Here is a 26,003-nt window from a genome sequence, read left to right as displayed (position 1 = left end):
ATATTTATATATATATGCTCATTATCTATAATCTTATAATTATCATTCATCTTGTTTTTTTTTTATTCTTTTTTTCTTTTTCTTTTCAGCAAGGTCTCAAAGACTTGCACAGTGTACTGTGGCTTTAGTGCTCAAGGCAAAGGTGGTTATTTTATTATTATTTTAGATTATATATTCCTGTAAACCCCCCTCATCAAAACTTGGTTTTTTTTTTCTGTTTGTTGATGATATATAATATTGGTAAAATCAAGGCACACAAATGAAAAGAAAAAAGAAAAATGAAATATGTATTATAAAACAGCAGAATAAATATATGTATGTATGTATGTATGTATATATGTATGGATAAAGAAGGGAATAATGGATGAATATGTTTAAAGGAATATGGATTTTACTATAATGATTTGATTTTTTTTAATATATATTTGTGTGTGTGTTCTAACGTACAGCAACAACTCTACGAGACACCTTTCTTTCCAGACCCAGTTTGACAACTTCAGTCTATAGATAATCATTGTAGAGTGAGAAAAATTAAAAAGACATTTGAAACACGCACAAAGAAAAAATAATAATATTGATGTTGTTTGTTACTTACCATCATATCAAAGCTAGGATCCTTTGATATAAACGGGTGACTAAGAAGCTCTTCTGCAGAGGGGCGATCTTTGGGTTCACTATAGAAGAAACCATGACTACCAGATAAATAAAAGAGTAATAAGAAATGCCAACTAAAAAAAAAAAAAAAAAAAAAAAAAAGATGACTTACATTGTAAGGCATTTTTCGATAAATGATTTTGCTAAATCTGAAATGCCTGTAGGCATCGGAGGGCTTTCTCCACTACCAAGCTTTATAAAGAAGAAAATCAGAAACGTAAAGTTGAATGATTAATTGAATGAATATCAAGATACATACTTTGAATATAACAGTGTTATTATTGTTAACTCCAGACCAAGGCAGTTTTCCTGTCAACATCTCAACAACAGTACATCCCAGACTCCTATAATGACATGGAAGAATACAAAAAAAAATTAAAAAAAAAAAAGAGATAAAAATATGTAAATCTTACCAAATGTCTACTTTTCCATTGTATACTCCAGATTTTATCATTTCAGGTGCCATCCAATTCAATGTGCCTCGCATATATGAATTCTGAGCATTTTCATTATAAGCCTCGTATTTAGCCACTGTTTTGGATAAGCCAAAGTCTGCGATTTTACAGACACCATTGTTATCGATCAGAATATTTGCACCCTTGATATCCTAAGAAAGAAAGAAGAAACACCCACACAAATCAGCCATGAGTAAAGACAGCCAAACAACCAAACAAACATTCATGTACTCAAAAACGCCAAACAAACAAACAAACAAACAAACAACCAACCAAGCCATCGGGCATGACAAAAATGGACTAATATAAAAAAAAAATCATTGTTGTTGTTGCTGGTTTACTTACTCGATGAAGAATATCTTTGCTGTGAAGATATTCTAGTGCTTCGAGAATCTGGCGTGTGAAGTTACGAACAAGAGGCTCATCAAACTTTCCGTTGTTTCGGAGACAGGCAGAGATACTTCCTCCTGGTACGTACTCAAGAAACATATAGACCTTTCCGCTCTTCATGTCAATGTCTGATCCAAGATACTCAACGATGTTTGGGTGCTGGACATTGATCAGCACTTCGGTTTCTCGAAAGATCTCGTCAATCACTTCCTGTCTCTTGGTATCCACAAACAAACTCGACGACCCTGGGTTACCACTCTCTGGCAAATTGACTACCTTGACCGCAATCCATTCCTCGGCATCGTAATTGTAGGCGTGGTACACTGCACCAAATGAACCTTTTCCGATCATTTTACCTTGTAACCATCGAGTTCTTTGAACAGCTAAATATATATATATATATATATGGATGGATGGATAAAATTGTTAGCCAATCAAAAGTGTCGTATGTACATACAATCACAGCAAAAAAAAATAATTAATTAATTAATTAATTAATTTAATTGAATACCTTGCCCATCTTGTTGATTTCTTTTTCTTCCCAGGACTTTGCTGTTTGTAGCCATGCCTGGTTTGATTTGCTGGACTCTTGTGCCAGAAATTACTGTGGAGCGGCGTTTGAGGACATTAGTGGCATGGATTACACCAATCGCCTTTCTCCAGTTATTGTGGGCTTCTTGGCCCAGATCGCGCATTGATTTACGAGGCTTTTCTGGGGTGGGTGTAGATGCCGATCTGGGTTTGGGGTTTGGCTTGTGTACAATGGTGGGATTGGTTGTGGATGTGGATGTGGATGCGGATGCGGGTGCGGATTTGGGTGTGATTTCGGACTCGGATTCGGATTCGGGTTCAGAACCGGAAGGAGTCGAGTCAACTGAAATCAGAGTATTGTCGAGATCGTGTTCGGGAAGGTAGGTTGCCATTTCACCAAAAAGAATGTCTACATTCGGACGTTCACCCCAGACAACCTCTTCCTCTTCCTCTTCCTCCATCAGCACATCTTCGTCATCTGGACTGCCCAAGTTATGTTGATTCTGGGAACGAGGCAAGACTTGTGAAGGAATTGGACTAAGCGGCTCTATGGGGTTTTTGATGTCTGGCATGGGAAAATGACACACGCCAACCTTATTTGAATAGTTTGGGTAACCGTGCTCATCATCCTTGTCTTTGTCTGTTGGCCAGAGCTTTGGTTCCCGTTCTGTACGATCGCTTCCGGTTGGCCACAAATCTTTGGGCTTTTGTTGGCCAACAACATCCACACCAACACCAACACCAACATTATTGTTGTTATTGTCTTTGGTGGTATCACTATCATGGTCATGGACAATAACAACAACATTGTTGTTGACTTTGGTGCTCTTATGTTCATCGTTTTCTGGTTTAAGACCAGGTGGTTTGACTGACCAGAAGCTTATCTTTTGAGCGGGTTGGACGGGTTCCGTGCTTGACTGTTGTAACACCTCAGAAGAGGATTTGTGTGGAAGGGTAGGTTTTACGGCCCACAAGGATGGTTTGGGCGGCGTTGTGTTCTTTAGTGAGGGTGTTGTGATTTCGGATTCTGTTGTTGTTGTTGTTGTTGTTGTTGTTGTTGTTGTTGATGCTGATTCTGATGCTAATGCTGGTGTTGATGCTGATTCTGGTGCTGATGCTGATGATAATTGTGTCGGATTTACAGAAAAATTGGATATAACTATACCTGGGGTAGTTGTTGTACTGTTTGATGAAGACGAGGAAGTTGAGGTTGAGGTTGAATTTGAATTTGAATTTGAATTTGAATTTGAATATGATGATGATTTTGTTGTTGTTCCTTGTTGTTGTTGTGGAGGAGGAGGAGATGAGGGGATTTCAGGTAATGTCTTTGACAAGAGGGAGGCTTGGGATCCTTTTCGAGGTAAAATTGTAGTATTTGTGGCTGCTGTTGCTGTTGCTGTTGCTGCTGCTGCTGCTGTTGTTGTTGCTGATGATGATGATGGTGGTGTTGGTAACCTGGTACCATAATAGTCCAGACCTGCTAGGGGTTGTAATTGCTGTAGTTGTGGTGGAGTCTTTGATCCTATTAAAAAAAAATTATGTCAAATATATATATTATTATTATTATTATTATTGTTATTTTTCTTATATGTGGTTGGTTCCTGCGTTGTACGACAATTATATATATGTGTGTGTGTGTGTGTGTGTATCTTGGTTGATGGTCGCTGCTTTCAGTTAATTATATCTTTATTTTATTTACCTTCCGATGAACTTGAATTTTCTTCCTGTCGAGACTTTGGTGGTTGAGGCACAAAGATTGGTGGTGGTGGTAATCGTCTGTTTCCGTTAACTGTGTATGGATGTGCGTTGTATCTAGGGTTGCCTCCAAGTTCAAGACTAGAAGGAATTGTTAAAGTGGCATTTCGATAATAATAAAAAAAAAATGTGTTGAACAAATAAAATTTAGATAGGTGATTTTGACTTTTAAAGATGGGTTGTAACCATACCTATTTACGGATGAGCTGTAGGGGGATCTGAACCCACTTGACAATGGGTCGCTAAAACTTCCGGGTTTTGATTGCTCCATAGCCCTGACAAGAAACCTGTTCGTGAGGCTGTTATCGGATTGGTTGCAGAAGAAGACAAGGTCTTCATCACTCAAGGGTTGGCTTATGTCTATATATAAAAGAAAAGAGTGTGGTTATAAAGTGAGTAAAGACATAAAAGTATATACAGAGAGAGTTGGTGGATAATGGATAAGGATATCAATAGAGAGACAATACACACAGTTAGTTTGATCCACCTACTTTCATCGAATTCGTTTTCATAATAATACAGGTATCCACTTATGTTTCCAATCATCCCAATTTTGTTGATCAGGGCAAGTTTTATGGCAGTTGCGTTAAAGGTGCTAGAGATAGTCAGGCCTCGGAACACTTCTCTGTCAATCGTTACTTGGATGAGGTGATCCTGTGCAGGCTTTTGATTAGTTTGTGGAAATGCATCTGGAAATATCCATGTGACAAAGGCACGAAGTATATTCATCTTTTTTTTCTATTTTCTTCTTCTAATATTATTATTTGAAGCTCTTTAAAATAAGAAGAAGAAGAAGAAGAAGAAGAGTAGAAAAAATAATAATAATAGTAGAGGGAAGGGGGAAAGATAAATAGGAAAGATAAGTGAAAGAAAAAGAAGAAGAGAAAGAAGAGAAAAAGCTTTACTTGGATAAGATGAGTGGTGGTTTGGTTTCCCATTTTCCGGTGACCGGCCAAGTCACTTTGTGGTAGTTGGACACGATCAGCTGTTGCACCAAGCACGTTAGGACGCTTAATTGCTCTGCGTTTTAACAATGGTTTTTCACTAAACCCATCTACGGATCCCTTGCGGGGGACTGCGCATTGTAATGCTGAACCGAGTCTTTTGGACAAGAGGGCCTTGCAATTGAGGGTATCAAGCATACCCTTGGTCTCGTCCGTGTTCGAAGACGTTCGGGCTGGTATAAAAGGCTTGATTCTGTTGTAGTCGGACCATGCAGAATCAGACTCATTAATAGACATGCTTGCAGTAAAAGTGGCACCAATCCGGGCGGTGTTTGGTTGATTGTGCTGGGTGGACTGGACCGAAGGAAGAAAATCGGATTGTTTGATATACACGTGATTGCACTCGGTACCCACATTAGTAGGGCTGTTTAGATAATGCGAAGGAAAATAATAATGATGATAATAGTAATAATCGTTCTTCTATTTGTTTGTTTATTTATTTATTTATTTATTTATATACAAATAAATAAATAAGCAAGTAAGCAAGTAAGCAAGTGAGTGAGTGTGAGTGAGTGTAGGTATATTTGTATTATAAAAAAGAATATTATATATACAGGTTTCCTTTTTTATAACAAACTTGAATACTTACTTGAATAGGCTCATTGATCTCCTGGTTCTTCAAATTATGGATTTCGTAGGCCAGTCGGGCTTTGTCGTTTGAGGTCAAGCCAGACAATACAAATTTCTCAAGATCTGAAGCCTTGAGATTTAGAAAGCGATGACCATCCCAATGAAGATCTATAATTTATATATAGGTAAATATCGAAACAATTTTTTTTTCTATTTATCTTAAATATATTCTAACCCACCTTGAAATGCTTTTACTACTGATCCAAATCCCTCGTTTGTTAACCAAGCAGCTACTCTTGCAGGTGGCCATGAACTGACTGGTGTTTTTTCCAAATATGGAAGGCCAGAATAGTGACTAAATTCAATGCTGTTCTTTTTAGCTGCTGACATTTTTTTTTTTGCTTGCTCTCTCTGTCTGTATGTCAGTTGTGTAGCTTGTGTATATGGTTGAACACCCAGAAATAAGAAATAAAAAGAAAAAGAAAAAGACAGAAAGATCTAGAGCATAAAATATATATTGAAACAAGTCAATGTTGCAAGTGTTTAATGCAAGAAAAGGTAAACTTTGAAGAACAAGAAAGGAATTCAAAAGAAGATGATTTGTAGTTATTTATCATATATGTATGTGTGTGATGGTTTTATTCTTTTTCTATAAATATAAAATCTAAAGTTAAAATATGGTACTCTTATGAATAGCCAGCCAAGCGACCAGACAAGAGGACGGTTGAACAATTATATATATATATATATTCTCTTACCCAATTCACTCAAAAACAAGTACTTGAACAACAAATTGTTTATTAGTTTCTTTATTGCTTGTGGTTTACAAAGCTTTTAAATATATTTGTGTCTGTTTGACAGCCCGGGTAAGTAAATAGGTTATACAGATGAATGACACACACAAATATATTCTATTCAAAGCCTCAGTCTTGTTCTTTTTCAAAGGCATCCCAATCAAAGTCGTCAAAATTGTCTTCTTGGTTCTCAACTGGTTTAGGCTTCTCCAATGGTTGATCTTCTTGTTTCGAAAGAATCTCTTCGTACCTATTGAAGTTATATAAACAGATCATTTAAAAACTATATTCGTTTTATTAGATTCCAATCTACCATTTTAATAACTGCATCTTTTGTTTGGTTGTAAAACAGGGCACCTTGAGAGCATCCTCGATCAAAGGAAATGCAGATATGTTCTTGTTACTTGTGGCACTATAGAACAATATAAACCCAGAACCACAAAATCCCACAAATAAATAAAGAAACATTTATTTATATATTTATATATTTACCTTCTATCAAAGCAAGTGAAATAAGCTTCAATACATGCAAACAGCTTATTCTTTTCCTTGTCAGAAAATCTATAGTCCTATTATTGTTTTTATTATTATTTTGTTAATGATCCTTCTAAATTCATTCACAATCACCTACATGCCTGATTCTTGAAAAGAAATTTCTTGAGCGTGTTCATCTGTTTGAGAGTCTTTGCTGTAGGTGGGGTTGGTATAGACTTTGTGTCATCGTGGAACTGTTGAACACGTTGTTCCATAGTTTAAAGTTATTACAATATAAAAATAAAAATAAAAATAAAACTAAAAATAAAAGAGAGGTAGATAGAAATATGTAGGGCGTACTTCTTGGGGTTGCATTTGGTGGCTTTGCTTGCATTAAGTATGAGACAGAAAGAGTGAAATAAAAACAAAACAATAAAAGTGTCTATAGGCTACTTCTTTTACTCTTTTGTTTTGTTTGACAGCACAGGGCTTTAAAACTTAACTTAATGTTGCTATTATATTAATAGCCGTAGTAGTTAAAATTCTATAATAATAATATCCACAATTTGTTTCAATTGTTAATTTGTCTTTTATTTTCAAATTGATACTAATTACAAAACAGACAAAATGTTAACAGTAAAATGATGATTCTATTATTGGATATATAAATATTTTAATCTAAAAAAGAACAAGTGATTAATATTGGCTTAGATGATACCTAAAGTATATATATATATATATATATATTTAAACATATTTCTAAATATATACATGTATTAATAGAAATAGAGTAAACAGATGGTTCTGCTTTTGTAATAAAAAAAAAGAACACGTATGTACCTATACACATTTATACATAGAGATATTTATATATACAAATATTTAAATATGACTACGGACTATGGACTATGGATTATTTATACCAAGTCAACATATGTATTTGTGTCAAGTAAATTTAGTAGTGCGTTATCCAGAATTGTTCATTGAATCTCAAGTATAAATACGACAAAAAAAAAGACCACTTTGTTGGAGAGTTATGACCAGAATGCTAGACTGAATTGAATAATACTAAAGGAAATCTCTATATGTATTGACAGTGTAATAAGAATATAATAGACATAAAAACTAATCTTATCTACCAAAACTCAATCTTAATCTCAAACTCGCTTTCAATATTTAGCTTTGTATTAGTGTTTGTTTCTCATGTCTTGGGTCGAAATAAATAAGCCCATGTTTCTGTTTTGTTTATTCATTTAGAGAGAACAAGTTGAAATTGAAGAAAAAGAAGTCGAGCAATAATCTTTGTATCATGTAGAATACAACTCTATTTTTTTTCTTTTTTTTTACATCATTACAATAGAATCTGTATACGACCTTTAATTTATTCCACAGAATATCCTTTTTTGGAAAATTATCCTTCTAGAATTTATATATATATATATATATGTTTAATAAAGAGATAAAGATTATCTTTTGATAGATAATAGAAATTCACTTTACACTATAACATATAGACCTACAGTTCCTATAATATAATATGTACTTGATTGAGTTTGATAACCAGTAGTAGTAATAATTATCATATGAAATATGAAAAATCTTATCAGTTTTGCTGATGTGAAAATACGTCAAGATCATTATTATCATTGGCGTAGACTGTATTTTTTATTTTTTATAATAATCAACTATATAATTAAAAAAAGAAGAATAAGAATATAAGAGAGGGATTCATAATTTCAAAACGTGGGCTAACTTTGGTTTCTTCCGCTTCTATGTGTCAGTTGGTATTGAATTCTAATTGGCCAAGATTTGGATCAGTTACCTCGAATGTTTGTAGGATTCTTTTTTTTTTTTAAAAAAAAAAATAGAATTTTAAATGTATATTATATGTTTTATGTAAAGAACATTCGATTTTTATAATACCCTTTTTTTTCATCTCTTTATACAACCAATGTATATATTATATTTTAAAATCAACAAATAAAAAAAAAACTAATATACATGGGTCTCTTGTATAAGCTTATTAGATTATTATTATTTTATACTTTTATTTAATTTAATTTAATTTATTTATTTGGTTCAAAGCATTGTGTACAACGTGGTCAGTGCACCAATTTTTTTTTAATGTAATTTTTTTAATAAATATATATACTTCTTTAACTCTAAGAGATAAACAGAAAGAAAGAAAAAAAAAAGTGAATTGTTGCTAGGGTAACGCTGCTGCGTAGATATTTGTTACTTTAATTCTGTAGAGCAAAGTGATCAAATATCATTCGACTAGCATCCAAAACATATTATCTGTTTCTAAACAACATAGAAACACCATTGGCCTTGTAGTAAGTAAAAATAAAGAAACAAGAAATATTATTCATTGGATTTCAACGTATAGTGGTATAAATATACAGTACAATAGATTAGAATATAGTATTTGTGGAGTTGCCGGACCCTGGTTTAAAGAAGAGATGCTTTGTTTGAAATATGAAACAAAAGCCAATGAAAATCAATAGACAGTAAGGACCCAGGAAAAAAAATGGTAGAATTTTAGATCAGGTACCAAGACCTACCATTAGAGAACTTTGTCTTTGTGAAAAAAAAAAAAAGAAAAAAAAAAAAGAAGTGGTTTTGGGAGTATAAATAGGGCAAGATAATCAAACCAAAGAAAAGTATTATCAACCCATCCTTCCTCCCATCCTTACCTTCATTACTACCACTACTTCTACTTCTATTCACATTCACTTATCTTTTCATTTCTTTACATTCATTTCGTAAAAAAAAAACTCCCCAAAAATGCTTTCTTCTTCCTTCAAGCTCGTCTGCCTCGCTGCCTTCTTTGGCCTTTCTACTGCCGCCCCTGCTTCATCTGACAGTGTTTCTATTGTGGTCAAGAACCAATGCGGCTACGATCTTGGCGTCACCAAGCTTACAAGTGGCACATCCTCTGCCGAGACCGTCCGTGTTGGGGCTGGAAGCAGCAAGACCTATACCCTCAGCAGCAACTGGCAGGGACGTCTCTGGGGCCGCAAGGACTGTTTCGAGAACTGCCCCATGGCAGGTGCCGCCAGCCCAGCTTCCTTGGCCGAGTTCAACTTCAAGGCTCATGCGGGAATGGACTTTTATGATGTCTCGTTTGTCGACGGCTTCAACCTTCCCATGTCCATCAGCCCAATCAACGGCAACAAGCAGCAGAGCGGTGACACGGCCTACTCTTGCGGGTCCCCCTTGTGTTCCGCAGTTCCTTCGTGCCCCAGCGATCTCCAGGTCATCGAAGACGGCGAGGTAGTCGGCTGCCAGAGTGCTTGCTCCAAGTACGGTACTGATGAGTACTGCTGCGCCGGTGCATTCAACACCCCCCAGACCTGCAGCACCAACATCTACTCCAAAGCTGTCAAGGAAACATGTCCTCAGGTCTACAGCTTTGCTTACGATGACAACACCAGTACCTATGTCTGCCAAGCCTCTGGATACACCATCACTTTCTGCCCTTAATTAGCAACTAGCAATATCTACGAATTCATTTATTAATCATCAAGACCTCTTTAGACTCTAGAAATTAGAAAAATATTTCAATATCTTAGTATTTTATACATGCATAGTTTAACAAACACAAAAAAAAAATTATCAGGCAGCTGGTTCTGCTCTGATAATACATCTTGTACTATTATATTATATTCTTTATTTATTTATATTTATATTTATAATAATATCATCATCATTATTATCATCATCATTATTATTTTTATCAGCGTTTTATTTTGTTCTTTTGGTTTTATTTCTTGTCTGACTAAAATTTGTAACTTTCGAGTATTTAACTATATAAACTAATAGATGTCAAAATGTCTTGTATATTTCATTCATTTCCTATACTATACTATATATTGATAGATAGGTAAGTAAGTTAGTAAATAGGTAGGTAGATAAGATATACTTTTTTTTTGTTTAATGTCAATTCAATGATCAATTCAATGTACTCTTGTTTATTTATAATGATGTAAAAGGCATCGATTCACTCGGTTGAAGCCTTTTTTTTAAAAAAAATATATATATAAAGATAGATAGATAGATAATAGTATCAATAATCGTTATGTTTTCTCATTAGTAAGAACAGTAACAAGAAGAGAAAATGGTAGGAGAACCAAACTCTCTTCCCCCATCCCATAAAGACTATTTAGACTCAATTACACATATAAATAAATTATATTACCAATTATCGGCCGGGTATTTTGCTTGACCTTCAATGAGATGAAAGGTGTAAATGTACCGAGACTTGTCGGAGAAATTGGGTGCAGACTTGTGTACCACACTTCCATGTAGTACGACAAGAGTTCCAGCCTTGACCTCTTTACAAACATATTTCGATTCGTCTACGATCAATTCTTCGTCTCCTATAAAAATTGTACCATTTCCACTTGGATCACGCACAAATCTACGTGTAATGGGTGTGTCTTTTATATATATATAGATGTTTAAAGAATTGTTGCAAGTTCAATTAAGCCAATTTTTTCTTTTCTTTTCTTTTCTTTAGTTTTATCTATGTTTGCTTACTTTTGTGAGATCCTGGGATGAACCAGAGACATCCATTGTGTTGAGTACAATCTTCTAGTGCAAACCAGAATCCAACAGCAGAAGTTGGTTCGGTGTACAAAAATGAAGAGTCTTGATGAGAGGGAACTTTTATATATATATATATATATATATTATTAATATTACTATTATTCTGACCAATTGAATAAACATATAGATCGTTAACTTTACCAGGACCACCAATATATGGTTGCTATTATGAAAAAGCAATGTAGGTATGTAAATGTTAGTAATCTTTACTTTCATTTGCCTCTCTTTTTTTTTTATATATAGATTTAAAACCAAACCAAACCAAGTCAAATATACAAAGAAAAAAGAAAGAGAAATATTTAACCTTGAAGATTAGCATGGACTGCAGTATCTTTGGTGATTTGAACCCAAGTTGTCTTGAAATATCCGAAATTTTGGGATTCAGGGAAAACTCCTTGAATGTAGGATCAAGTCCATGAAGACCTTGATTTTTGTTATTTTAATAATATTTATTTATATATATATATTTAAAAAAAAGGGGATTTTTTTTTAGTACTTACCATGACCAATCTTGTTAATCGACCTTTCTTTGGTCTGTTTGAGTTTTCCTTGGTCATCAAACGCTCCTTCTTCAAAAAAGAATCTAATCTTGTCTCCCGAGTCAAGAAAATAGTCATCTCCTACGTGCTTGTTTCCAGAATTCATGCCAGTGCTGAACTTGGTCATAGGATGTCCCTCGAGTGAGAACTCTTTTAAAAGTCTGTCGGCCTTGTCTTTTAGTTGTCCAGCTTGCTGTGGAGTAAAGAAGTCTGGAATGACCAAAAACCTTTTTTTTTTATTTATTTATTTATTTATTTATTACATGATGCAAATGTACAATCGACACATTTCGAAAATGAGATCATGTATACAATTTTACACAAAGAAATTATTAATGTTGTCATTGCTTCTTCTTTTCTTTTTTGTTACCCATCGGATTCAAACTAATTTGAATAAGAATTATATATGATTTTAATAAATAAACGACAATAGAGTGAAAGAGAAAAAGTGCTTGTTTTTTTTTTACTTGTTCCAGCTGCTCTTTAGTGAGATACATTCTGTCTTTCTGCTAAAGCTTTTTTTTTTTTAAAAAAAAAAAAAAAAGGAAATGGAAGAAGTTGACGCAGTAAAAGGGAAAAGAAATCCCACGGATTTAATGTCCGGCAATGCACCAAATGAAGATTAGAGATTAGAGATAGAAAATGAATTAATCAAATCAGTGAGTGGACTGAGTAACTGGTTGAGCCAGTTAGTGAATGAGTTAGATAGGTAGATAAATAGATAAAGGACCAAGAAGAAGAAGAATAAGAAAAAAACCCCTCTTTATTCCAGAACTACTTGTAACTAATGTCACTGAACAACTGAATAAAATAAAATAAAGTTACATTTTATTTCATTTCATTGGTCTGCTTCAAATCCAAAGGACACTGGGTCAGTTGGCTGTGTACACCTGACAGTAAGAAGATTTGGTATTACACCAGCAAACTCAATAACTGTGTATCCATATAAACAACAAGAATGAAAATGATAACGGAAATTTTAGTAAGCAAATCATTATACGATTATTATTATTATATATATAATAGACCACAACTCTCTTTCTTTGAAATATTGTCTCGGCTTTATTTGCTAATTTTATACTGTTTATTACTCTACCTCGATTAACTTTTAACAGAAAGAAAAAAGAGAATGCACAAATTCAACAATTATAAGTATGCTATAGTAGACAGGTGAAACAGAGCCAACAGAATCCCGATTTATTCTCCATTGTCTTTAAAAGCTACTAATTTCGTTGTACTTGTCTCGGTGGATTACCAACAAAGGATGTTCTTGGCTTGGATCCTACCAAACTTCCGAGGAAGTATATATATCTTTTGATTTGATAAAGGATAATATGGATAGAGAAGATAGAAACAAATTGTCTGTTTTTTTTTAAAAAAAAAAATATTGAAAGCCGAATTAAATTAAATTACACTACACTACACTATTTTTTTTTAAGTTCTTCTAGACACTCCCATAGTAGCTTGTCTATATGAGAAAGGAACCCAGTTTGTGTTTTCATGAGCTCCAGAACTTTCTCTTGAAACTTCTTCTGGGAATCCATAAAGTCAAGTCTAGCATTTCGATCATTAACATCCTCAGCACCTCTGTCAGCCTGGGCATTCGATTGAACCACAGAAGAGGCGTGTGAGTAGTTCTCAGGCCGGCCGACTCCCACTCTCTGATTTGCATCTGACTGGCATAACCTTTGAAGGTCTTCCTGTAGTTCTTTTAAACGGTTAGGAGGTGCAGTTTCCATTTCTTTGATCAGATCATCAATTTCCAACATTCTGCCTTCAATGTCAAAATCTAGTTTTCCTCTGTGTGCTTTTTTTCTCTCATAAAGTTTCCTCTAAGTATTTTTTTAGGAACAACAAAAGAAAGTATTCATGAGTTTTGCTCTTCTTGAACAAATAAACAAAACAAAAAAATGGGCTAATATAAGAAAGCATATTAAATTAAAGTGTCTATATATATATATATATATGTGTGTATACCTTTTGTTGAATTATATAGACGGCTTTATCTAGTTCGGCTTTATAACTGATTGGATCAGAGATAGCGCTGGTAGCCGGGAGTCTATAGTTGTCCTTGTAGAGGTTCAAAAGATCGGTTACTTTTCGACGACAACTATCTTGTGCAAGCTTTGTCTCATTGGGTGTCACAGCATTGACACTTTCTGCTACCTTCTCCCATGCTCTAATATGCTGGCCTTTTTTACACAACGGAGGGAAAATACGGGCATACTCTTTCAAGAGTACCAACTCTTTCGTGGTGCTCCAAAATCCATATTTCTTGTAGACCTTATGCTTCTTTGGATTTAAAACAGACGGGGTGGAGATCCTGAAGCGCAAAGTTCTGCCATTAGTTTCTGGTGCGTTTCTTGTTATTCTTGGAGACATTTTAGTAGGTAGATAGAAATTTATGTGCCAGTGTGTGATAGGAAACAAAAAAAAAAAGATAAAGACCTTGCAATATATATAGATAGATAGTCCAATAATTACTTGCAATAAAAAAGAATGGTATATGACGATTATCAAAGTGTATGACTTCAAATTGCTTTGCATGAAAATTTTATATGAAAATGGTTTATCATTTTGAAACGCATCAGATTATAACACTCACAATTAAAAAGAAAAGAAAAAGAACGTTCCGACACCGCAAATAAAACAATAAAAGACATTGTTTTCTTCCCGATTCTATTAATCGAATCCAACACTCGGCACTCATTTTTTGTCAAAAAAAAAACCTATATATTTTATTTTTGTATTAATCATACACATAAATTGAATAGTAAAGGAAAAGGCTGATTAAAGTTGTTTAAGAAATGGCTTTAATGCTAGTACATAATCAAGCTACGATACATAGTAGGTGCTGCTTCCTGTTTATAGTATTTGATGAAATTAGCTTGATTCAATTGATCGACTTTGATACTTCTTTGACAATTCTCTCTTTCCAAGGAAGGCCTTGTGTCGATAGGATTCAAATAGCTATAGTATAATATATACTTTAGAATAAATGTCTAATAAAATGTTAATAGTTCTTACGATGTCTTTGATTCCGGGTATCTGCATAACGGCATCTTCTTTTTCAACTGTATCTGCAATAAATTCTATGTCCATTTGGGGGAACCGTATGTGACAAATCATAACCTCAAAGTGCTTTTGTATAGCTTCCAATTCCTCTTTAATATATCTTTCCCATCGTATATTCTCCAGCCTTTCAAGTTTTTCAGTCTCTGTCTCTGTCTGGGTATCTGTAGTATAGTCATTGTCTTTGCTTTCTCCTTTGGTATCTTTGGCACCTTTGGCACCTTTAATATCTTTGATTTCTTTTTGGATTTTCTCGTATATATTTACATTACTGGGAGTGGGAGTACCAGGTAGTGCTTTAGTGACTTCATCCCCTGATTCTTCCTCTTTCAGTTTTTGTAAGTCGATCACCTTCTGGGTGGCGGCCTCTCTCCTTGCAAGTACCGCTTTGTAAAATACTGTCTCATCAACTATCCCTTTTAAGCCATCTATCTTGATTGCTTTGAGAGCATAGACATCGCTGGTAGCAAGCCACTCTGGAGACACAAATATATCGGCATAGTTACTCCTCATATATTTCTCGCATAGTTTTCGAGTTTCATCACAATCGTACAAGTCTAGAGCAAGTATGAGTAATTTTCCCCCCTTTATTAAACCTTTTACTTACCTGATGCTTGCCAGATATCAAACATGTTGGAGTTTTTGATCTGAGCTCGCAAGCATGAAAAAGCATAGACTTTGATACGTTTGAACTGGAGACGATCAGCAACTTTGATGATGCTTATACCGTGGGTACTATCTTTTATATATATATCATTTCCATAGCTAAAGTCGAAAATCAATTTAAATATCTTTGGGTCAACGCCGTGAATCTTCACTTCATTTTCGGTAGATTCTTTCATGCCACTAAGGAATATATCTCTAAACCACGGAGATGCTGCAGCAAGAATAAAGTTGTGACCATGTAGTGTAGCCTCTTCGTTTGATATTGTTCCTTCAGTGTCTTCCACCTTCTTGTTTTCATTTTCGTTTGTGCTGCCAGTTGAACCGTGGTTGAGATTGCTTTTCTTTTCGTCCGGTTCATCCTTTTCGTTCTTAAATACATGTATAGTAACATCTTGCAAATTTTTGATATCTTGGTCATGGAACGTGAGAGCTAGAAGCTGTGGGTATGAGCGGGGTCCATTTAGTAAGTTTTTGGTTGTTTGTTCAATAGCCACACTAATAGAAATAGTAAGTTGGTCGTCCGTGAGATAATAATTCTGCACATTTTGCAATATAGTGAATTTGTCATATCCAAATCTACTTGAATGTTTTCCTTCTGCATTATTTCAAAGATTAGAACATTGAGACCCAATATATTGGATTATAATACTTTCTAAGCTCGTAGACATGCGAAAACACTAAAAAACATGTTAGATAATGTATTTTTTTTTTATTAAATGCAATTATTTTACCGTTAACTATAGGTAGCCATTCTGGGTTAATCATAGATATAGATGCTTTGATTCTTTCAGTAAAATATGCTTTATCACTTGTTGGGTATGTTCCCATTGATACGACATATATTCCAAGGCTCTTATATAACAAACCGACTTATAAATACGCATCCACGGATTATGTTATATTTTATTTGAAATTAGCATACCTCGGGACAGGTTTGGGTCCCTTTATATAACTTATTTACGAACATTAGATTTTTTTTTATATATCAGTATTAGGCATTAGTTCTGAAGTTTATTTGATAATTTAGACTTACTCTAACAATCCTACAAATTGAATATGTAGCGATCAGTATTTCTTTAAAGAATATGTACTTACTTCACATATGAATAATATCAAAAGTTTACTTGAAAAATTTATGTATATATTACCAGTCATGATTCCCGACATTGAAGTGCTGACTTTCTAGAACCGCATCCAAAGGTATCTTGGACCATTCTGGTATAGTCCATTTATGATTACATTCGTCAAATAACCCAATATTTTCATATATTATACCTAGAAGAATTTCAAATAAAAAGAAAGTGTCAATTTTCTTAAAGCAGCAGAATAGTCGTCCAATCTTACTCATTGCATCAATTGTAGGTGAGAGAAGCTTAATTTCTTTTGTAGGTAAAAGAAATCATCTTTTTATATCGTACTAAACACAGTGAACAATATACGCATATAGAAAGATATTTGTGTTAATCCATATTCGACTTGTTATAAACTTGGACCCAGATTTTTTTTTTTTTTATAATTTAGATGTATAATAACAAAACCATCAAGTACTTGTATTTTTCTGGTTATTTTTTTTTTGGAGGGGGAATCGTATAGAAATCTTGTGCTATTATTTTCGTATACAAGATAAACATTCTACAGATAAAATATGCGCAAAGTAAGAAATATGGTCGATTGTCCACCTACACTATATACTCTGTTTGCGGTTCAAAAAATAATTATGATAATCAAGGTGCCCTAATAGATTCTCCTAGTATATCTATATCTAAAGTATTGTTAATAAAGTAAGCGCTAAAATTATTCAAATTGTATATGCATTCACAATCACAAACGCTTTGGCTCTCGTAAAGAAAGAAAAGGATAAAAAAAAATCAAGATAAAAACATTGTTTTCACCCAATTATCAATCAAATCCAACATGCAACACACATCTCTGTCAGAAAACACTAGTGATTTATATGAGAAAAGCCATCCCTACAGGCACGAATGCATTATGTAAATGGGTTTAGCAGGCTGAGGTACAAACCAGATTTCATTGGTGGTCGGCATGAAGTTTGACTACTGTCAAGTACATCATTAATCGGCTGTCTCGGACATTGCTTTTTTTTTTTAGGAGAGAGAGAGAGCTTGGATTATATATATATATTATAACCAATAATTCAGCTTTAACAAAAACCCCCAGGAAATTACGGGTGTGTTATATTGAATTGAATTGAGTTGGATTGGATTCGTTAGCATGTCGATTGGTCCGATCAACCAAGATTTTACAGGCGAAATGTAATGATAAAGGAGACAGGGCTATCAGGAGATCTGATAAACGGTTCAAGAAAGAAGAAGAAGAAGAAGAAAAAAAAAAGAAATTATAATCGAGAGAATCAAAAGTGAGATAAAGGAGGGCTAATGTGATGGTTGATGATCTGGAACTGTTTTTTTTTGGACCTCTTGTTCTAAGAATCCCACGTTGACTACCATAATACCGGGTCATATTTTTTTTTTAGGTGGTTGGAATGATAACCATGATGAGATCTCAAAACCCCTAGAATTTTTATCTCCTTCTTATTGAGTATTTCTGGTGGTGCTTCCGAGAGAGATAGAGAGAGGCGTATGAGTGGTGAAAGCTTTACAGTATCGACAATATTGATCATTTTAAAGGGTTTGATGCAACAAGAGTGGCAAATAATAGGCGTCGATCTTGTATAAACTTTTGGCAGACAGTAATATGCAACATCAATTCGAGGCCTATAATTGATGACAATAGAGGACATGCCAGCTATAATATTTTACTGTATTGTATCAAAGTATATTATATATCATGTTTGTATTTGAAGTCTTGGGGCTTTGGCTACTATTACTAACAATGAACAGCTTGTATGTTGATGATATGCTATGATTTCTCTTGTGTCTGTGTGTGTGTGTATTTTTGCTTCAAAGGTCAAACCGTTTTTAACTGTGTATATTATATATATATATATATATATTTGATCGATCAGAGTAAAAAGAAAAAAGAAAGAAATTAAAATTAAAATTAAAATTTTAAAAAAAAAAGAAGGGGGGAATGAAAACACAACAAAAAAAGGGGGGGATTTTATAGTTTTTATTTTTATTTTTATTTTGGCAGTTTCCGCAACGACTCAGGTGAAGTTCAGTTAAATATGTTGTATGTATATTTTTTATATACATATAAAGCCATTTATTTATTTATTTATTTATTTTTAATTAAGAAGTAAAAAAAAAAAAAAAAAATGTCTAGGCGTCGTTTGCTTTTTCGTTTTTCTTGCATTTTTTGCATACATACATATATATATATATATATATAATTTCTTACTATCTTCCCAATATCTGGTATTATGAATTTGTTAATGAACTTTTTTTTTCTGACTATCAACTTGTAAGCTTTATGTATATATATATATATATGTGTGTGTGTGTGCACTAGTCTTCAATGGTCTAACAGTGTGGTAATAGTACTAGTAATAATTCTTTTTTTTTTTTAATTGATATAAATATATATGCTGCAAATAAAAGAGGGGAGGATTATAGTAAATCAAAGGCCTGAATAGTTGGGTTTTGGTTAATTCTTAAATACATATTATTACGTTTTTTTTTTTGTTTGGGTCATTAAAGTGTATAGCATACTACTCTTGTAATGTAGACTGTTTTGTTTCAATTTATTTAATAACTTGGACTTTATTAAAATTAAAAATTAAAAGATCAAAAGAAGATCATCTGGACTTAAAACTTTTAAAATTCATCGACGCAAAAAAAAAAAAAAGAAAAGTTATTAAATATTCGGTATTTAAAAAGTTTTTTTTTTAGAGAAGTTTGTAGTCTGAGATAGAATTTATATCCAATCAAAAATACTGTGCCTTACAACGTGGATTATAATACCAATATGTAGTGTATACAATATATATAAAAATAAACGCACACACACATACACAAAAACACATATCTTTTGTGCGCGTAAAGACAATGCAGATAAAGCACTTCCGGCCTATCGGTTGGCGAATCCATTGTATAGCGCACGTGTTACTTGATGATTAGGTCACCTGGTATCTGTCATGTTGCACATGCTAGATACCAAGAAAAAGTCTCATGGGACCAAGAAGCCAACCGACCATAAAACAAAAAAGAAACGATGTTGTGTATGTAAATATATATATATATATATTATATATGTATTTATTTGAAATAAGTTTGACTGACTTGTTTTATGTACAATAATAAAATAAAAGAATGATTTATATTATACTATAATAATATAATGTAATGTATTATGCAAATGAAGAAGGTTTGGCATGGGAAGAATATATAAATGTATGAAGAAAATGTATATGTTAAAAAAAAAGGTAGAAGAAAACGATAGATAGAAAGTAGAAAGTAGAATGTAGAGTGGAGGGAGGGAGAGAAGGCATGAAGACATTAAATAATAATTAATAGTAATAGTAATAATATGAGAGAGAGAGAGAGAGATAGAAAACGATAGAGAGATAAAGAGATAGAATATGGTCATATACACATATACACACGTACATACACGTACATACACGTACATATATTTATATTTATATTTATATTTATATTTGATTTAACGGCGTTGGCGTCGATGGGAAAGAGACTTCTTGGACCGACTGCGCATTGACTTTGAATGGCTGGCATTACTGATGCGGTTGCGCTTCTTGATCACGTCTGTCTTTAAACTGAGAGGTCTAACGGTGCCATGCAGCTTGAGAAACAATCCACACGCATTGCACAATGGATCTCCCTTTGGGTTGCGTCGCCAGAGTGGAGTGTTTGTTGTCTCGCAATTAGTACACTTGACTTCTCCCAGTGGTCCGGATGGTAGTGGCGTAGTATTACTGTTGCTACTGGTGCTGCTAATACTACTATTACTGCTGCTGCTGCTGCTACTACTACTACTACTATTATTATTATTATTCGTGGTAGTGGTAATGGTAGTAGTGCCGTTGCTGCTGCCTTTAATGTTTCCAGTAGTGTTTGTAGTTCCGAGCGAAGAAGACGATATGGACAGACTCTTTTTCTTGTGTGAGCCTGATGATGATCGCTTTCGTGAGCCTCGGGAGGTCGAGAGTGAGCCGGACATCAACCAGTCTGGGTCATCATCATAGTCGTCTTCTTCATCATCATCATCAATATCGTCTTCGTCGTTTTCGTCATTTTCGTCGTTTTCAGCTTCATCTTCATCTTCTTCATCTTCTTCTTCGTCAATAAGGCTGTGTTTTTTATTGAGCTTGAGTTTGAGGTTGATGTTGAGGCTCTGGATATTCTTTTTATTATATTCGTCTTCAATCTGGTAGTCCGCGTCACTGTGTTGGGTTGCACTGTCTTCATCTTCGGCAGAGAGCGGCGAATCTGTAAAGAAGACTTGTGGGTTGTGGTGACTATGGTGACTATGGTGACTGTGAAGGTTGTCTGAGTCACAGAGATCCGAATGGTCGTTTGCATCTTCTAGACTTGATTCTGTACTGGGGTAGTGGATTTCGGACAATAGGTGGGAGTCTAGGTAGAGGTTGTCTTTGAACAGGTCGTGCGACATGCTGTCCATTGACATTGAAAAGTGAGAGAGTTGGGGGTGTGCAGAGGGGGTCAGGATTTGAAGAGGGTGCACGTGAGACAGTTGAGGGTATGTGGTTGGTTCGGCCTGTGCCTGCAATTGTGCGTGTGCGTGTGCGTGTGCTTGTGCGTGCGCCTGAGCCTGAGATTGAGCCTGAGCCTGAGCCTGAGCCTGAGCCTGAGCTTGCGCCTGTGCTTGTGCTTGTGCTTGTGCTTGCGCCTGAGCTTGAGCCTGAGCCTGAGCTTGAAGATGTAGCTGTGCTTGTGCCTGCAATTGAGCCTGCAATTGTACCTGCAATTGTACCTGTGATTGTAGGGTTGCTGCCGGGGTTTGATTGATATAATCTGTTGTACGTGAATAATAATCCAACAGAGGAGAAGGACAAGAAGTACTGTTGGTGTTGTTACTGTTGTTTGTGTTGTGATCGTGTTGGTTGACCAGACCGTGACCATGACCATGACCGTGACCATGACCGTGACCATAATAGCTATTATTATCGACGTTGAGACCCATGATATCGAAACCAAAAAGGCGAGAGTTGATGTCCATCGTCAAGTCTTCCTCGGGCCAGCCGTGGGCAAAAGTATCGAGTGAATTGTAGGAGAGTGGTGGAGATGGCTCGAGGTCACCGACTGCTAGACCGTCCAGTAGTGGCATAAAAGGGTTGGTTGGATAGGTGTGTCCAAAGGGTGTTGATGTTGTTCCCATGTGTCGGTATTTCTGCTGTGAGTACATTTCTTGATTGATTTATTGATTTATTGATAGGGTTAAAGGAAGAGATATTGTATTGTATCGTATCGTAAGAATTTATTTATATAAATGAATAAAAAAAATCTAGCAGGATATAGTGAAGTTGAGAAAAGGTAAGAAAGAAAGGATAGAGAAGAAGAAAAGAAAAGGGAAAAGAGAAATGCGACATTTGTAAGAGAGGCCCAGCAAAGTCTCGTTTTTAATGGTGAAATGGCTGCATCAAATGACGAGCGTTTCCTTGACACCGTGTGTGACACCAAGTCTTTCGGAATCCTTCAAGGGATCGCCTCATCTCTCTCTTTTTTGTGTGTGTCCCCATCATATCCCTTTTGTCCCTTTTGGTCCCTCCCCGTCTTTTATTCCTTCTTCCCCTTGGTTTAATATGTATATTTATTATATATGCTTTAGTTAGATTATTCTAGTTGCTAGAATATATATATATAAATTTTCTTTCTTTCTTTCTTTCTTAAATAGAATAGCAACAATTGAATTAATGATAAGGTACAAAAAAAAATTAAATTCAAAATACTCTCAGGTCCCCCCATAAATATTAGATAGAAATGATATAAAGAAAAGAAAAGAAAAGAGAGAGAGAGAATAAGAGACCAATGGAAAGATTGCATAGTTTGCAACAGTGGGGCTCAGGGCTACTTCCACAAATAGAAATTTATTCTACGTGGATAAGTAATAAAAAAAATATGGCTGCATGCGATAACGGTAGATACGTTATCAGTCACAAGATCGGCATGACAGAGAAGCGGGAGGCCTTTTATATATAAATTATTTATTTAAAGCACACCAAATAATCATAATAAAATAGAAATGCCCGTATGTTGGTTACCCGCTCCCTTTACCCTCACACTTTTGTCCTTCCAACCCCCCAAAAAAAAATACTAAGCCAATAGACTCTGATCTCGAACCAGATAGACTTTTATATAAATACAACAATATACAGAGACTGGCATTGTGTGTGTGTGTAAGAGAGGTCAATAGAGACTAATAGAGGAAAAGACCCCTAATGAAAAAAAAAATAAAATAAAATAAAATAAACAGTTTATTGATTGATTTACTGGATCAATGAATCAATGAATATGTTTGTTACAAATAAATAAATAAATAAAATTGTGTTAAAGGGGGGGTATATTTTGTATATAAATTATTGTTTTTTTTTAGTTTGTTGTTGTTCTTAATAGCTAATGAGCAATCAATTAAGCATTGAATAATTTGCCGTTCTTTTTTTTTATTTTCTTTCTTCATTCCACCTTGATTATTTCTATATACATTTCAATACTACATTCCTCTAGTTTTCTTCTTCTTCTGCTTCTGCTTCTGCTTCTGCTTCTTTTATAGCTGAGATCCAAAGGTAGAGGGCAAGGTATCCAAGGAAGAGAGGGAGGGAGAAAAAAAAATTAGTATTGATAACATGATAACACTTTTTTTTTTGTTTACATAAATCAACAATCAGCAAGGTAATAGCATAATCACAATAAATAAATAAATAAATAAATAAATAAATAAAAATACAAAGAACAAGAGAGAGAGAGAGAGATCTTCAGACTCGGAGCCTGACTTTGACCGGAGAACGATCGTCTGAATGAATAGATTAGAGAAAGCAAAAGATGCTTTAAATGGTATATCAAGCCTGAATGACCCGCTCAAAAAAAAATTGTATCTTTTATTTTAGATATTAAAGTACAAATATGTATCCTTTTTGTGTACTGTGCTGCCCTATAGATTTTCTATCATGAGAAACCTAACCAAAAAGTACATAAAAGATACAAGAGTTTATCTACCATGTATCTCTATTATATAATTCCTTTATATATATATATATATACATACATACAGATACAGATACAGATACATAAGATAGGCACAGACACACAGATCTCTGTTTTTTTTTTGTGTCTCTACCAGTCTGCTAGTCTTTATGTCTTTATGATTATGGTCAATAAAAGACATTCAATAGTCTTGTTATTTTGTCAAGCTTGATTTGAACCTCTAATATCTGTAAAATATGAGGCAATTTGGTCATCAAATCACAAAATCTCCAAAAAAAATAAATTCAAATATTATATTATATTAATATATCATTCTCAGTCAGATCAACATCCTATACAATTGTTTTATTTTATTTTTTTGTTATATTTTGTATGTGTGGTTGAGCCAATCTAGAGTCTACAAGAGATAGCGTGCATGTTAGTCATGATAAATATTTATTTATTTATTTATTTCTTGGTTTGTTTGTTTGTCTTTCTTTCTTTAAAAAAAATAAAATCAAATCACATATATAAAATAGTCAGGAACGTGCCCTGTGGTGTAACTGCTGCTGTTTGGTGCCAGACTTTGTAGTGCAACACTACCCAAGCATTTTGAATACAAAATTTATGTATATAAATAAGCACACAAAGAGAAACAAGACCTCAGCCCAATTAATACCAGAGAATAAATTCTTTCTTGAAAGGTAATGAAGAAAAAGTCAAAAATAAATAAATTATCGTTTGTTGGTTTGCTAGCCTTGTAAACAGAAAATGATCCCCTTTAAAATATTTTATTCTGTGGTTTCCCAACACATTGTGACTAGGGAAACCCAATTACTGCGGAACAAAAAAAAAAGAATAAAGAAAGGTTAATTGACTAGAGGTTCAATTTTTGATCAATTAATTTCTAGTCTTTTTTTTTTTTTTTTTTTTTTTTTTTTAAGCTACAAGAAAAATTTTTGTATATAAAATTTCTTATGATGCCAATGAATTGTTATTATTAATATTTTTTTTGGCCACATGGAAACAAAATGCCCGTGGCTGTTGCAAGTTAAATAAGAATTTTGTATACAAAAAGGTGTAGCGGTCAAGATCCAGAATAGTCAATAAAGAAGAGCAAACCAATCTAAATAAAAGTGACAGCTATGTATAACTTTTATTTATTCTCACATTAATGTGGAAGATGAGACAATTGTGATTTGGCCAATAAGATCAATCGGCATGTACACATACACATCTGGAGCACAGTATGCCTCAAGGTTGAATTCGCATGCACACACACACACACACACATTTTTTTTATCCTCATTTTCCCGAGACACAGATTACAAGCTTGATATTTATATTTTTTTATTTATTTATGTGTTTGTGGGGTCCAAGATAGAAATATATATTTAAATCACTAGAAGAAGGAGAAAGGAAAGAATAAGAAGCGTGAGATTCTTTTTTATTTTTTTTAAAAAAAAACTAGCTTAGTACGTATGAGGATGTTTGTGCTCTGATCTGATATGAGATGAGGGCATAATATATATTTATGTATGCATACATACATATGAATCGAAAGAACCGTTTTGCTGCCAATCAAATAAATCTAAAAAAAAATCTCCCTCATAGTTTACATGCGAATTGTTATTTATTTTGAGATATTTATTTAACCTGAAGAACCAACAACAGCGGCAATGGTAGCAGCAATGGTAGCAGCAATGGTAGCAGCAAATCTATTTCTCTCAAATGCACCTATTGATTCTTGATGAGAGATTTACAATTATTGAACTTCCGTTCCAATGTTTCTTTTTTTTTTTTTTTTGTAACAAAATCTATCAAAGAACATCCTTTCTCATGAATTTAGATATACTACCAATAGAAAAACAGATAGAAGATAAAAGTTCCCACTACACAAGCTTGTGAGAATATTATTTATTTATTTAATAATAATAATATAGCCAGAATTAGAGTTGAAACCCTCGTTCAAAACCAACCTTGACATCAACCTTCTTTTTTCTTTTTCTTTTTTTGGTTGGTTGGATATTAATGGTACAAAATCATTGATGTGAATAAACAATTAGCCGTCAAATACCAATACCAATATAAATACTACGACAGCTGTCACCAACCTCTTAGTAATTCCCAGGTACACAATGTCTTTAATAGCCAAAAGGCAATAATTGAATAAATAGAATGAGTCTCCGAAAACTATGTCTCTCTCTCTCTCTATAGTTCATTCATTTATATACGTACTCAATCTATATAAGAAAAAAGAATCCAATCTTTATATATATATATATATATTCACTACACACTGTACACTGTACAGTGTACACCTTACACTTACACAATAATGGCATTTAATAATAAAATTCACACAGTCTATACGGAATAAAAAAAATATATATAAAAGTATATTTTT

The 26,003-nt window shown here is 33.9% G+C and overlaps 8 protein-coding genes across 8 annotated transcripts; 2 read left to right on the top strand and 6 right to left on the bottom strand.

Annotated features, from left to right (window-relative positions):
• Window positions 1–438: 438 nt before the first annotated feature.
• Window positions 439–1,850, bottom strand: PHYBLDRAFT_155430 (hypothetical protein; the record flags this gene model as incomplete). The annotated part of the gene is made up of 6 exons (XM_018433403.1): window positions 439–501; window positions 596–674; window positions 767–846; window positions 914–998; window positions 1,068–1,261; window positions 1,455–1,850. 6 exons carry the CDS (start codon window positions 1,848–1,850, stop codon window positions 439–441), a joined length of 897 nt encoding a protein of 298 aa, XP_018291337.1.
• Window positions 1,851–6,282: 4,432 nt separating this feature from the next.
• PHYBLDRAFT_145695 (hypothetical protein) lies at window positions 6,283–6,902 on the bottom strand (the record flags this gene model as incomplete). Its single annotated transcript, XM_018431516.1, has 4 exons — window positions 6,283–6,403; window positions 6,467–6,565; window positions 6,646–6,714; window positions 6,781–6,902. 4 exons carry the CDS (start codon window positions 6,900–6,902, stop codon window positions 6,283–6,285), a joined length of 411 nt encoding a protein of 136 aa, XP_018291336.1.
• A 2,680-nt stretch (window positions 6,903–9,582) lies between these two features.
• PHYBLDRAFT_6777 (hypothetical protein) lies at window positions 9,583–10,107 on the top strand (the record flags this gene model as incomplete). Its single annotated transcript, XM_018441847.1, has 1 exon — window positions 9,583–10,107. A coding segment is annotated over one exon (525 nt), but the record flags the coding sequence as incomplete, so codon positions are not given.
• A 454-nt stretch (window positions 10,108–10,561) lies between these two features.
• Window positions 10,562–12,277, bottom strand: PHYBLDRAFT_31403 (hypothetical protein; the record flags this gene model as incomplete). The annotated part of the gene is made up of 8 exons (XM_018439977.1): window positions 10,562–10,645; window positions 10,829–11,069; window positions 11,170–11,295; window positions 11,380–11,401; window positions 11,543–11,661; window positions 11,739–12,004; window positions 12,148–12,161; window positions 12,245–12,277. 8 exons carry the CDS (start codon window positions 12,272–12,274, stop codon window positions 10,606–10,608), a joined length of 858 nt encoding a protein of 285 aa, XP_018291334.1. The 3' UTR covers window positions 10,562–10,605.
• A 924-nt stretch (window positions 12,278–13,201) lies between these two features.
• Window positions 13,202–14,159, bottom strand: PHYBLDRAFT_168647 (hypothetical protein; the record flags this gene model as incomplete). Its single annotated transcript, XM_018435912.1, has 2 exons — window positions 13,202–13,609; window positions 13,755–14,159. The coding sequence occupies 2 exons, from the start codon at window positions 14,157–14,159 to the stop codon at window positions 13,202–13,204; spliced, it is 813 nt and encodes a 270-aa protein (XP_018291333.1).
• Window positions 14,160–14,660: 501 nt separating this feature from the next.
• Window positions 14,661–16,343, bottom strand: PHYBLDRAFT_145692 (hypothetical protein; the record flags this gene model as incomplete). Its single annotated transcript, XM_018431515.1, has 4 exons — window positions 14,661–14,747; window positions 14,805–15,406; window positions 15,457–16,110; window positions 16,247–16,343. The coding sequence occupies 4 exons, from the start codon at window positions 16,341–16,343 to the stop codon at window positions 14,661–14,663; spliced, it is 1,440 nt and encodes a 479-aa protein (XP_018291332.1).
• Window positions 16,344–20,169: 3,826 nt separating this feature from the next.
• Window positions 20,170–20,339, bottom strand: PHYBLDRAFT_14219 (GATA-type zinc finger transcription factor; the record flags this gene model as incomplete). The annotated part of the gene is made up of 1 exon (XM_018430753.1): window positions 20,170–20,339. A coding segment is annotated over one exon (170 nt), but the record flags the coding sequence as incomplete, so codon positions are not given.
• Window positions 20,340–22,444: 2,105 nt separating this feature from the next.
• On the top strand, window positions 22,445–23,828 carry PHYBLDRAFT_65894 (hypothetical protein; the record flags this gene model as incomplete). Its single annotated transcript, XM_018441549.1, has 6 exons — window positions 22,445–22,520; window positions 22,970–22,974; window positions 23,141–23,199; window positions 23,302–23,305; window positions 23,571–23,600; window positions 23,685–23,828. The coding sequence occupies 6 exons, from the start codon at window positions 22,445–22,447 to the stop codon at window positions 23,826–23,828; spliced, it is 318 nt and encodes a 105-aa protein (XP_018291330.1).
• Window positions 23,829–26,003: the final 2,175 nt, after the last annotated feature.

The sequence above is a fragment of the Phycomyces blakesleeanus genome (genome assembly GCF_001638985.1).
Source record: "Phycomyces blakesleeanus NRRL 1555(-) unplaced genomic scaffold PHYBLscaffold_11, whole genome shotgun sequence".
Classification (NCBI taxonomy): domain Eukaryota; kingdom Fungi; phylum Mucoromycota; class Mucoromycetes; order Mucorales; family Phycomycetaceae; genus Phycomyces; species Phycomyces blakesleeanus.
The sequence above is the reverse complement of the archived record's forward strand: the minus strand, read 5'-3'. Positions and strand labels throughout refer to the sequence as shown.